The sequence below is a fragment of the Myxocyprinus asiaticus genome, chromosome 27 (genome assembly GCF_019703515.2).
Source record: "Myxocyprinus asiaticus isolate MX2 ecotype Aquarium Trade chromosome 27, UBuf_Myxa_2, whole genome shotgun sequence".
Lineage (NCBI taxonomy): Eukaryota > Metazoa > Chordata > Actinopteri > Cypriniformes > Catostomidae > Myxocyprinus > Myxocyprinus asiaticus.
This window is the reverse complement of record NC_059370.1, coordinates 27,605,431-27,619,189: the sequence shown is the minus strand read 5'-3', so window position 1 is coordinate 27,619,189 and position 13,759 is coordinate 27,605,431. Positions and strand designations below refer to the sequence as shown.

Here is a 13,759-nt window from a genome sequence, read left to right as displayed (position 1 = left end):
AGCTCCCACTAAAAAAACCTTACACACCCACGGACCTTTTAAAGTGTGATCTTAACATAGTTTATTTAGGCTTCAGTGTGCAGAAATGGCACTTAGAGAACAGCCCTGCAATTATGCTGAAAGCTTAGCGATGCGCCCAAATCCAGCATCTACTGCTGTTTTAATGAATGGCCTATGCAGTCAAATATAGATTAATTTGCATAAACAAACTTTAAGTTTGAAAAGAACTGGCACAGAAAAAGCTTTATATGATATGCCATGCAGTTGGCTAAGTTATTCTCTTCTTGAGAACATTAAAACAGGAAGTTTGGGTGGAACATATCAAAGTGCTTGTCCCTTTTTTAAATAGCTAACATAGCCTAAAATAAAATTTACAGCTATGAACCATGATTTGCTGCTTGCAAGTCTGTTGCAAGTGCATGTTATTAGGGAAAGGGGATGTTTTTATTCTAGAGAGCATTTGATTGGACACAAATAATTGTAGTGCAAGATGAGACATTAATTCAAATAAATTTGGTCTATTTTGCCAGAACAGAAAGACTGTATATTTTAAAGGAATAGTTCACCCAAAATTTTAAATTCTCTCATTATTTACACATGTATGACTTTCTTTCTTCTCCAGAACACAAATTAAAATTTTTAGAAGAATATTTCAGCTTTGTTGGTCCTCACAATGAAATAGAATGGGTGCCAAAATTGTGACGCTCCAAAAATCACATAAAGGCAGCATAAAAGTAATCAGTATGACTCCAGTGGTTAAATCCATGTTTTCAGACACGATATGATAGGTGTGTTTGAGAAACAGATCAATATTTTGGTCCATTTCTGCGTGAAAAATGTGAAAGGGGGGCCTGGGTAGCTCAGTGGTAAAAGACGCTGGCTACCACCCCTGGAGCTCACTAGCTCGCTAGTTTGAATCCCAGGGCATGCTAAGTGACTCCAGCCAGGTCTCCTAAGCATCTAAATTGGCCCGGTTGCTATGGAGGGTAGAGTCACATGGGGTAACCTCCTCATGGTCACTATAATATGGTTAATTCTCGGTGGGGCATGTGGTGAGTTGAGCGTGGATGGCATGAAGCCTCCACTCCATGGCGACGCGCTCAACAAGCCACGTGATAAGATGCGTGGGTTGATGGTCTCAGACACAGAGGCAGCTGGGATTCGTCCTTCGCCACCCGAAAGTTAAAGTGGAGACTGACTGAGCATGGTGGAGAATTTATAGTAAAAATTTACTTAAATATTGATCTGTTTCTCATCTTTTGGATTACTTTTATGCTGACTTGTGTGATATTTGTAGCTTCAAAATTTTGGCACACATTCACGTGCATTGTCTGGACCTACAGAGCTGAGAAATTCTCCTAAAACTCTTCATTTGTGTTCTGCTGAAGAAAGAAAGTCAAATGATGAGAGAATTTTCCTTTTTTGGTGAACTATTCCTTTACACAAGTGTTCTGTATATCTATGTCATGGTCCTGTCACTCTGTCAGTCTGGGTTTTGGTCTGACGGGACCGTGGCATTATCCGCCCATGTCTGTCTTTGTGTGAGCGCGCGGTTTCGGTTATATTCCCTGCCTTGCGCTCTTCTGTCTGTTGTGTTTCATGTCTGGAGTATGGTGTCTGGGTCCTGACATCCTGTCTAGTTCGGTTCCGATTTGTGTACTCCTTGTCTGTCTGTTATTGACGTGGGTGCATCGCACCTGTGTCATCTTGGCTGCATGCACTCGCGTCAATAATCTATGTCGGTCTATGTGCGCTCATGCCAATCGGATGTTTTGCCTTATTGTGAAAACATGTGGCTTTGTTATAGTTTCTGTATTGCCACACGCTTCTCTGTCTTACATCACACCCCACCTCCTTGTTTGCTCATTATTGTGTCATTGGTAACACCTGCCCTTTATTAACCCACTTGATTTCTCTCCATATTTTAGTCTCCTCATGTTTGTTGTCCAGTGCCAGTTCATCTTGTAATCTAGTCGGTCCTGTATGCTCCTTCGAGTGTTCTTGTCGATCCTGTTCCCCTACATGGTTTGGTCCGGTCGGTCCTGGTTCCTTCTGCCCCAGCTTGAATAACCCCTTTGTCCCCTTTGGGGTTGTTTATATTTTCCCCCTCGTGGGAGTTTGCTTTGTTAATAAAGTGTTTTTGGTTTTGAATGCATTTGGGTCCTCATCTCTGCATAACCCTGACATCCTGGTGAAAGTTCATTTTGTCAACTTTTAGGAGTATTCTAGCCATTACATGTCCTCAAAGCTTACATATATGGACCAAAAGACAAAAAAATCTAGTTTTGAGTTCTTGAAGTCTTTAATGAATCATTTGTAAAGTCACTGCTGTCTTCACAACATGGCCTAGTAAACACACTAAATGATGTTGCCAAATGTTCAATTCCAGGCATTAGATCAACATTTACTGCCATCTAGTGGCCAGGTCCTTACGGGTAGCATTGTTGGAGTAGGATATTTGCAACTTATACAAGATGGGAAAAATAAAACAATAATAAAAGTATTTGAATGATAGTTACCCTCTCCAAAATGATTTCTTCATATTTATACATGCCATCACTCCCATTCACCTGTAATAGATGAAAGAAAAATTGTATAACATAGCCTCATAAACTGAGTCATAAGGCTTGATTTAATGCCAAAAAAGGTCATTAATAATGTAAAATCAGTAAAACTATAAAATTGAGAGAATGATAAACACAAAGACTTGTTATTATTTTTAATAATAATTTAACTACACAATAATCACTGAACCTCGACAGTCTGCATCTGCTATAATTTAATCTGATGCATATTTTCACTGTTGGGATAATTCCACACGGCAGGCATTTAGGCAGGAAGGCGCTACAGGAGGTGCTGAGAGCATGAAGTGGATACTTACATAAGGGCCTGCATCCAGTGAGTCTGCATTCACAATGATGGGGGGAGGGTTTGCCTGTGAGATGAAGAGATGCACATTACCTCAGTGTGTGAGGCCGCACACATACATCCACGCACACACGCTGTCATGAGGAGACAGTAAATGCATGCCATGGGAATAGTGAGTCTCAACTGAGCATGGTACATCATCAGCATGGTGTGGCACTTCAGGGAGGAAAGTGAGGACAGGACTGAAGGTGTGAAGATTACAGACGGCCTGTGATCTCTCATTTAAGAGAACTGCACGTAGAGCCGATGGGATACAGCACTACATGTGTTATTCCCCTCTGGCGAGTTTAATTTTCCATATTTTTTAGAAAGCATTTGAGTGCTACTGTATAATAGATGGAATGTAGAATGTATAAATTCAGATTTTCTAATTCAGTGGTTCTTGACTGGTTGGTTGCAAAAATGGGTCGCAGGTCTGTTCTGATCTCTGTTCTGAAACAATGCTAAATGTAAATAATGATTATAATACTAACTAACTGCCATTGACTGAATAATTGTGCATAGTATGATTGGATAGCAGAATACATAGGCTTATCAACTTTTAAAAGGAAGGCGAAAACGCTCGTCATATCTTTTGTTGTTGACATCAAATCAAATCAAATGGTATTTTGGCACAAATTCAAAGTTAGATAAATTGCAGATGCGAACAAGGACAAGTTGCGTCACATGCCCTCATCCTCCATGAAAATGAACAAATCTATGGACAATAAAAGAAAGTTAGAATACAGATTTAATTAGGATAAACAGTTTAGTTTGTGCCGACCACAATGTGTTGTGTGCAGTGAGTTATTAGCTTAACAGACATGATAAATCATAATAATAAATTTTAGTGTATGATTTTAAAGAAAATATTTTTAACTATTGTACAATAGACAAGTTAGGTATTGTGTTGGATTTCCACATAATGTTCACATCAAATCATTGTCAAACCCAGCTCTAATTTTTGTAAGTTTCCATTGAGCAGCCCATGCTCACAACACAACACATGAGAATGAGAACTGTGGCAGTGGACCAACTGACATTCATGGCCTTTTACATGCACACATTGTTATGTTTGTGAGTATAGATGCGATTGATCTGTTGTGAGGTGATGCTGACAGGGCCGCTGACTGACCAGTAGAGAGGAGATGGTCACTACCTCTCCACCCCATCACAGTTTTGTACTTATATAGTGAATCACAAAATTATCACTCCAATTGATACTCAGTCCAACAGACCTCTTATAATCAGGGCAAACACATACAGTTTACTCATGTTTTTTGTATGTGCGTGTGTGTGTGTGTGAAAACTATTGGATCTAACAAATATTTTCTTTATTTTATGGTTAATAAGTTTATCAATAACAACACACCAATATTTGCTCGCAAAATTGTGTGATAGCTTCATTTTGTCTATATATTTTTTTTAATTTTTATTAAATGTAAATTGCTGGGAAATAAAAGCAGACGATTCAGGGTTTTTAAACTGTATTTTAGATTTTATTTTAATTTTTTTGTATTTACCCACATTTCGATAACAGGGTTGCAACAATTGCATACAGTACCTCAAATAAAATGAATAAAAAATAAAGCAGTTTATATAATATTTAATAAACATTTTATTAAGGTTAAGCATCTTATTAAGATGTTTTCTTCAATAAATGGTCTGAATGTTTTTCTTTTGAATCGCTCGTGTAACACAAAATAAAGGGTCAAAAGCGAGGGATATCAATCTTACAATTTGTCTTAAATCCTCTATTATGTTGCAGTCCCTCAAAAAGTTATAAAGTCCTTGGTAATTTATATGGTTTTATGTAACATTTAAGGCTTTTATGTCTTTGATCTGAATAGCTCACTATCACATTAGCAAGGGTCTGACTGTTGTTCTTACAATTTAACTTAAGTTTTATGTTGCAGTAGTTTACTCGACAAAGCAAATAATTACTTGATTTGGTGCTTGAAGTATTTTAAATTTGGTCCTTGGTTGTAAATCTTGACTCTTGGATGGAAGCTACGGTGCATGGTACGTTCAGAAAAATCTAAACACTTTGGCTAATAGGTTGATGTAATTGGTAAGTGACACATGTCTACTTCGAAAAATAATGCAAAAAATACTTTTAGTTTCAGGCCTTCTTTTGCACACTATTCTTGGAAAGCGCCAATACAGTACACATTTTAAGATCAGTCTGACTAGTAAATTTATATTGCGTGCATTGACGCTTTTGAGCCATCTGAATTTTGAACCTGCGAAAGTATAACTGCTGCAGCTAGGTTCACATTATATAACATTCAACTATAGTGCACAGATATTCACCCCTGTCATAGTCCCTCTTGTTGTCAAAGCAGATGTTGCTGATATTGTTGCAGCCCCTGAATTATTTCTGTGCCTCACTTAGCCAGTAAAGACTTGAAAAGACCATTTGAGTTACAAGAGCATATTCTAAAAACGTTTCCTACGTCACCATCTCTAGTTTCACCTGACACTTTCTTCTTCCTGACAGGTCTTCACAGGTGCGGGAGCCACTCAGGAACAGCTAGCTTTCCACAAAATTTGAAATTTTAAAGAATGTTCACACCTTGCTTTTCCATACAATAAAAGTGAAGGGAGACTGATATTATCAAGCTCCAAAAGGGAAATAAAAACACTATAATTATGTCATTGTAAATCCATATAACTCGTGCTCTTTATTCCAAGTCTTCTGAAACCATACAATAGCTTTCTGAGAGGATAAGACTGAAATTGTTATGAAATTGTTATGTTATGAAGCACATCTGGTCTTTAATCAACCAAATTGAGCGCATGTTACACCACTCCTTGTCTCTCTTCACTGGCTGCCGGTTGATGCACGTATCAAGTTCAAGGCTCTGATGCTGGCATACAGAACAGTCACTGGGTCTGCTCCAGCATACCTAAAATCATTTGTGCAAAGCTACGTGCCCACTAGAAGCCTGCGGTCGGCTAAGGAACGTCGCCTTGTTGCACCAACACAAAGAGGCACCAAAACACTTTCCTGGACTTTCGGCTTCATCATACCACATTGGTGGAATGACCTTCCCAGCTCCATCCGTGAAGCTGACTCACTTTCTGTCTTCAAAAAAAAAAAGGCTAAAAACACATCTTTTCCATGAGCACTTAACCAGTCACTAAAATAAAATAAAAAAATAATAATCTGTTTTGATTACTATTATGATGCTAGTGAAACTTTGTAATATGGCACTTTTCGTACCATTGTCTCAAGATGATTCGCTTATGTTCTCCTCTTTTGTAAGTCGCTTTGGATAACTGCGTCTGCCAAATGAATAAATGTAAATGTAAATGTAAGTTTGTTGTTAAGTTGTTATTAATACTCGCCAATGAGGTTGTTTTGCAGTGAAAATCTTCCCCTCTGGTGCAATTCTCACTATAATTGTCATTCTCATTTTTGCATATTCAAACTGGCATGATGCTACATTTGGCTATGACATAGGTAAAGGCGGGTTCACACATCCTTCGTGAGCGGGGCGTGAGCGAGGCGCAAAGAAACAGCATTGCCTCTGTGCAGAAAATCAAGGGGTCCTACGGCAATTTTATTTCTTTAATAAGGTCATAATAAGCTGAGGTTATTGCTGCTTCAAGTGCAACAGCTGGCAGTTACGTGCACTTCATCTTTATCAGCACATTTGGTTGTGATTGATTAATGTTGTGCAGTAGCGGTTTTAACCACCACGCAAACCACGCAACTGCGTGGGGCCCCGGACTTCGGGGGAGCCCCGCCCAGGTAGGAAAGCCCTGCAAAAACCGCTTGAGGGGTGACATGATGTTCTGGGTACACTTGTGAATATGCTGTTGTCAGCGCTCTTAGAACGGATCACGTTAGATGTCTGCCGGGTTCAGGTCAGTTTTTCAAGTAGGACTTTGGGTTTGGGTTTGTAATTTATGAAAAAATATACAGGACTTCTGAACTTGTTTCGCCCATGAGTTAAGGGCCGCGTTTTTGCATGCGTCTGCTATGTTTTTCCATTGTTTTCCTATGTAAACGCGCTGGATGAACGTCATTGACTGCTGCACCGCGTCTCACTGTTTCTTCGGTGTCTCATGCAGGACCGGCACATTTTTAGACATTGTGTCAAGCTAAAAAGAACTTCAGGTCTCAAAAACACATGTCGACACCTGTGTTCTGTTTCATTCGTTGTGCTGTGCCTACAATGTTTTTAGCGCAGGTGTCACACATATTTAATGTTCTGAACAAGTTCAGGTTGCAAAGAGGTGACTGTTACAATGTTCAACATTATTCCAGATTATTCTGCACCAAGCAAAGTTTCAGCATTTGATAAACGGCAATGTTTTTTTCTCCTTCTGCTCTAATGTGCTGGCCGCCATGCCTTGTATGTTTACTGTTACTGTTACAAATGTTGCCTATGATGCTTACATAAAATACAGCCTTTTGCAACATGATGAACAATACACTGCAGCATTAGAATAAGCTCTAGGTGAAAGTAAATAAGACAGAAATATATCACTATTGTATACAACAAATCCTCAAAGTAATAATAATAATAATGCTGTATCATACTGTATTATAATGAAAAACTGGACAACAGTGAATAATTGTTGGGTTATAATAATAATAAATAACAACTGAATTCCAAAATGATAGTGAGTGAAGTTGTAGGTTTTGCACACACTGTTCATTAAAAAGTGTTTTGTAGAAATACATCTAGGTAAATATTGCTTTTTTTAATCACTGTATTGTCAAAAGAAAAAAAAATGGAAAACATGCAGTAATTATCTTGAAGTAGAGTTTTATTTCTTTAAATATTTTGAATGTACTTGGCTACAACGGCTGTTAGGATGAATTTAAAATTATGATTTAAAATCAGTTTTATGTAATTTTTTCTAAATGGGGCCCCGGGTTGGTCGGTTGCTTGGGGCCTCAGAAATCGTAAACCCGCCCCTGATGTTGTGTCTAAACTGTACACCTACATACACAGAATGGCAAAAGGTCCAGCAGTTTATTAATTCTTTCCTTTATTGAGTTAACGTGCATGCAGACATATAAATTGTAGTGTACTATAGGTTCGGTTTGAATAATTTTGATTTGCTTTTGTGTCTTTTCCATAAGCTCCTGATTATTTTAGTGTTGTACTGTACCCAGAGCCACTGAGCTCAGCATGAGCCGCACAGCAAAAATAAGCTCAATGCTGAAACTATCTGCTCACTGCCACGTCTGGGACACTTCTGGGACGTATCACCTCGTGACTCATGCTTGCAGTGGGATCGGTGTAATCTGTTAATATGGGCGCCGAAACGAAAACACGCCGCTCACGCCCCGCTCACGCCCCACTCACGCCCCACTCACGCTCCGCTCACTGAGAATAGAGACTAGGACAATAATCAAGATTTCTCTGTTTGTGTTTCACAAAAAAAATGAAAGTTTATGGGTTTGGAATGACATGAGGGTGAGTAAATAATGACAATTTTTGGGTTAACTCAATGGCATAACTACAGGCAGTGCAGGGTGGGCAGCCGCACTAAGGCCTGGCCAATAAAAACGATTTAGCTTGTATCACAAGCATGACCAGAGAACAAAATTATAATAATAATAATAAAAAGAAATAACTCACTTTATCTTCTGTATTTTGGTTCCAGTCAAACATCATTTTAATATTTTTTACAAAAAGCACTCTGTGTCAAAGTGTGACAAAATGTAAGAACATCTCGGACAATGAACTGCCCTACTCATGTGCTGCTTCGATTGACACATTTGAGCACAGAGAAGCCATAGAAATGGCTACACCACATTGTAAAATCAGTGCCAACTTCTCTTATCTACTAAAATACTCTTCTGAAAATTTTGAGGAAACACGTGGGATTAATGGGAAAAATCTGAGAAGCAGGAGACTGAACTGTACTGTTCAGTACAGAAAAATCAGTACAAAAATCTCTTCTGAAAATTTTGAGGAAACACGTGGGATTAATGGGAAAAATCTGAGAAGCAGGAGACTGAACTGTACTGGTTCAGTCTCCTGCTTCTCAGATTTTTCCCATTAATCCAACGTGTTTCCTCAAAATTTTCAGAAGAGATCTTAACACTGTCTAAAACTGTGCTTAGACTGGCCAAAGTCTGCAATCGCAAGTCAGACATTTCAGACATGTACTCAAAGACCCCATTTACTCCTGGTATTAAGATGCGTCTCGGCGATCCGAGCTCATGTGGTCAGGTGAGACACATAGCTGTTTACACCTGGTCATTTAAATGCGTCTCCTGTGAACACTTGTGATCGGATTTGGAGGGGAGGGGCTCTGATTCATGACGACATAAATCAATCATTATGTTAGTGTGTTACTGCATGATAATAAACCACAACAAAGTCAGAAAAGACAAAGAAAGCGCAGAAAAAAATGGCACGCTATTTCTCCCAGATGCAGCTGAAATTTAATCTAAGCACAAAAGCAACATTTTGAGCAGAATTCTCCCATTATATTAGTGGATTACCTGTATTAACCTGAGCTGCAGATGTTTGTGCTTCTCAGAAGTGTCCGTGCATGTTGATATCAGACACACTGAAGAAAATCTGTGAAGTTCTCATGCTTGTGTATATACCTGCTTTTTTAAATTTTCCAAACAGACGGTAAATTTCCTTTTAAAGTCGCTCGTAACCGGCAAAATGTAAACTCTCGTTTCTGTGACAAGTGAGTGGTGGCGCTTCGCTGCGGCCGGGACGCATTCAGGATGGATTAGCGTTTACACATTAAATGTGATGCGGTCAAATACGTTTTTGACCACATTCATATGTGGTTTTTGTGATCCGATCACAAAACGTTTTAGACCCCAATCTGTATGTAGCACTGACCACATGCGATCCGATCACCAAAAATACATCTTAATACCAGGTGTAAACGGGGTCAAACATTTCTCGTCAAATTCTTCCAAAACCAAATTATCTGCGCTATACTTTCCATATTAATTTATATTTATAATTTATAGCCCTTTACTCATAATACATGTCAATAATTGTTAATATATGCCAAATATTGCTCAATATATGTCAACATCTGAGACAAATTAACTTAAATGAAAAATATCTGAGATCTCCAATAAGTCTTGTGAGCAAACTTTGTCCTCTGGGCTGCCATACAGTACTATTAACTCTCCAGTATAATAATTAATTATGAAATGTGTTGCTGTAATAACCCAACAGACTTCCACTATCAGGACCTTAAACCCATCAGTAAAGCCATCCTCATGGACTAGAGGATATGGGCAGTAATCTCTGTCTTTATCACACAAAACATGCAAATAAGATAAAGGAGCCTGATAATCTCAGAGACAGTAATCTGGGATGGTGCTGCTGTCTTGGAATGGAGCTGGTGGGTGTATATATGTGCAACAGTATCACTGAGCTCTACGACAGCGATACGTGACCTGGAGTGTCCGTGTCCTGGAGAGAGGCTTACACCATCACTGCTCAACCATAACTCTCTATCCCAGATTAAAAACCGGAGGGATGACAGAGAGGTGAGATGGTGGAGTCACACAGGGGCGTCACTAGCCCTGGGCTTTCAGGGATAAAATCTTAAATGTTTTTTTTTTTTTTTTCCAGCCTTGAATCTTTTTTTCACCCTATCACTAATGCTGCCCAAACACTTTCATCTTTATGCATTGAGATATGCAAAGTTTTAAGGTCCGAGGAAAATTCTGAATTCAGTCATTTATATTTTAACAAAGACATTTGGATAGAGATTATGTATTTATATACATATAATGAAAGTCAATGGGGTCCAGCACTTTCAAGGTCCAAAAAGACATAAATCCTTATGCTTAATGCATGCGCAGAGCGCTGTACACAAGCTCTGTGTATGTACGAGATGATCTGTGCACAGGCTCTGTGCATGCATCAAGCACCATGAAATACAATAAAGGTTCAAATCATGATCGTCAAGGAGACCGCAGATGGCAAGATTTATAGTGAAAAAAGAGTTACATTTTGGTCTGTTTCTCACCCAAAACCGATCGTATCGCTTCAAAAGACATGGATATAGACCCCTCAAATTAGTGAATTACCTTTATGCTGCCTTTATGTCTTTTTTGTAGCTTGGAAGTGTTGGTCCTCACATATTTGCATTGTTATATATATCACCAACAAAATATCTTTTTGTTTCACAGAAGAAAGTCATAAAAGTCTGAGATGGCATTATGGTGAGTAAATGACGAGAGAATGATAATTTTGGGGGGAACTACTCCTTTAACGGCCTCGCCCCACAGGATGCTAAATTGGAATCTGAATTAGAATAATAGAAAGAGGAATTTCCTGAATTGCAATTCAAAGAAATTACACAATAACATGAAAGTTTTGGGACGGTGATGGAGCAGCAGCAGTGATAGTCTCATAATGCTGTGAGCAGACCCAGTCTGAAGGTTTAGCTGAGCCAGCCAAATCGCTGTTTTAGGGGCAGGTGAGCAAGTGGTGCCACAGCTGGCTGAAAGTAGCCACACATAATCATACAGCTAGCATTCACCACAAAGTTCATGAAAGAATAGAGGTGTAATGATAGTTTTCTATATTTAGCCCTGTTTTCAAAGCAGCTTTCATTTTACTTCCCAATATTTTAGCCACTATTTTAAGTTGTGACATCAAAGGCAGCAGACAAAGAAAAAGTCAACTTTACTATGTTAAAGCCCTCCAAACAAAGTCCTCCATTGGTGAAACATCTACTATATTATAATGATTTTTATTTATTTATTTTGCATTTTATACAGTATATTGCATGGCCAAAAATTTTATTCGTTAGAATATATGCCTACTTTGAATGAAAGACAAGAGAGAAACCTGCTTTTTGCCTGCATACTGTAATATAAGCATCTACCAGCAGGGGCTAATTGCTAAAACTAACCAAGTCTAACATTGACCCCCTATGCCCCTATACAGTATATAGATATATAAATTATTTTGGCAATATCCAATTTGCGTTGAAGAATTGCCACATTGATGAAAAGGTGTGTTAAAAGGGTTCTGTCACATAGTAATTTTAACACCCCTGGAGTCACATTAGGATGACTGACAAAAAGGTGAGAATAAAGAAAAGTTAAGAAGAAAGAATGACAAATAGTACAAGGCTGGAGACTGTCCAGATGTGACAGAAGGGAAACTCTAAAGGGTACGAGAGGGATTAGACAAATCTGGATTAGATTACAATAAATCCCTTAATTTCCTTTTAATTCAAAGACTAATCATTAAAGGGTCAGCCAGCTGTCATTGCTCAGTTATCTCCAGCTGCAACACACACATATACACATACAGTATGTGCACACACACCATTTCTGAATATCCTACATTCCAACTGTAAACAAAATCTACTTTCATCATCTACTTTATCAAATCTGCCTTTCATTTTTTGTGGCTTCTTTTTTTTAAATGGCAATTCGGTCATTATTTACTCAACCTCATGTCATTCCAAACCTTTATGAATTTCTTTCATCAGTGGAACGCAAAAGGAGGCTTTCATGATTCGCTTTCATTGCAATGGTGACTTAGACTGTCTTTCTGCCACAACATTTCCTTTTGCGTTCCAGGGAATGAAGAAAATCATACAGGTTTAGAACAACAAGAGGGTGAGTAAATAATGACAGATTTTTTGCTTTTGGGTGAACTAACCCTTTAACAAACCTCTGTAGAATCTACAGAATTGCTGTCAAGAGATAGAATATCTCTATGTGGGTCCACTGATGGCTCATCTGCCAGATCTGTCTCCATCTGTTGCAACCTCGGGAAATCAATGAATAAACATGTCTCTGTATCTAGAGTCAATACTTTGGATAGGCAGCTCATTTATTGTAACTGTTGCTGTAGCTTCAGTTTGCTCATTAGAGGAATGCATTTGCATTAGTTCCTTGCGCAACTGCCCCTGTCAGGCTTTCATAATTGGACTTGGCCGGAGACCCTTGGGACTGCAATCCAACAAAGGCTCTCACTGAATCATGGCAAGCATTGGGGCAAGCGTTTCATCCAAATTGTTAAATAATCAACGTGTTCCTATGGCAACAGCTACTTTGGCCACTGCATTGACTGGAAGGAGCGGATAGAGTCTGCCCTCCCTCGTGCATCTTTCTCAGGTCATACACTGAGTGGTGCCCACTCTGCCCATAAACTAGAGTGGAATTAATGTGCCCACCCAGTAAAACAGTTCGGCTCTGCTCTCATCACACTGCATAGTTGCTAGGTACTGTCAAATACATTGGTTGGTGAGCTTCAACAATCACGGCATTCAGTGCCAGACAGCAATTAGGTGTAACCATGATCGATAACAGTACACCCTTGACATTTTAAACCATATCAATTTCATTTCTAAATATAACCCTATAAATAAAGGAGAGCTCTCATTTCATGAAGCACGTACAGGATGTAAACTGGAACCTAGCTGTTACTATTATAAAAAAACAAAAAATAAAAAAAAAAACAACAAAAAAAAACAACATGTTTTTCAGTGCTAAATGGGTTTACTTTGAAAAGATGATTTCCCATCTTGCTTAGACAAGTTATTATGTGGAGGACAAGACATATAAATCCTTTTTTATTTTTTTTGTGGAAATAATAATCATAATAATAATAATAATAAAAAAAAAAACATTATAAAACAGATAGTTTCAACTATAAACTCGGATGCACTCGAATGGATGCACCACAAAAAAGCTGTTGTAAAATTACTATGAACGCACACCTGTGAACGCAAATTCTATATTAATTCACTAAGTTATTACATTGCCCAGTTAATTAGAAATCACATCATATAATCATATTTATCTTTTGTTTTTAAATAATAAAACAATCAAATCCATGCGTTACAGTGATTTTACCAAGGGCTATTGCTTTAT

General features: G+C 38.4%; 1 protein-coding gene across 4 annotated transcripts in view; it reads right to left on the bottom strand.

Moving 5' to 3' along the window:
- Positions 1–13,759, bottom strand: part of LOC127417684 (disks large homolog 3-like) — a 117,305-nt gene that overhangs the window by 44,871 nt on the left and 58,675 nt on the right. For all 4 annotated transcript variants that reach the window (XM_051657831.1, XM_051657839.1, XM_051657830.1 and 1 more), the window contains 2 exons: positions 2,882–2,935; positions 2,520–2,570 (listed from right to left, as the gene is read on the bottom strand). In XM_051657831.1, the coding sequence (XP_051513791.1) occupies positions 2,520–2,570; positions 2,882–2,935 (105 nt within the window). The remainder of the gene's footprint in view (positions 1–2,519; positions 2,571–2,881; positions 2,936–13,759) is intronic.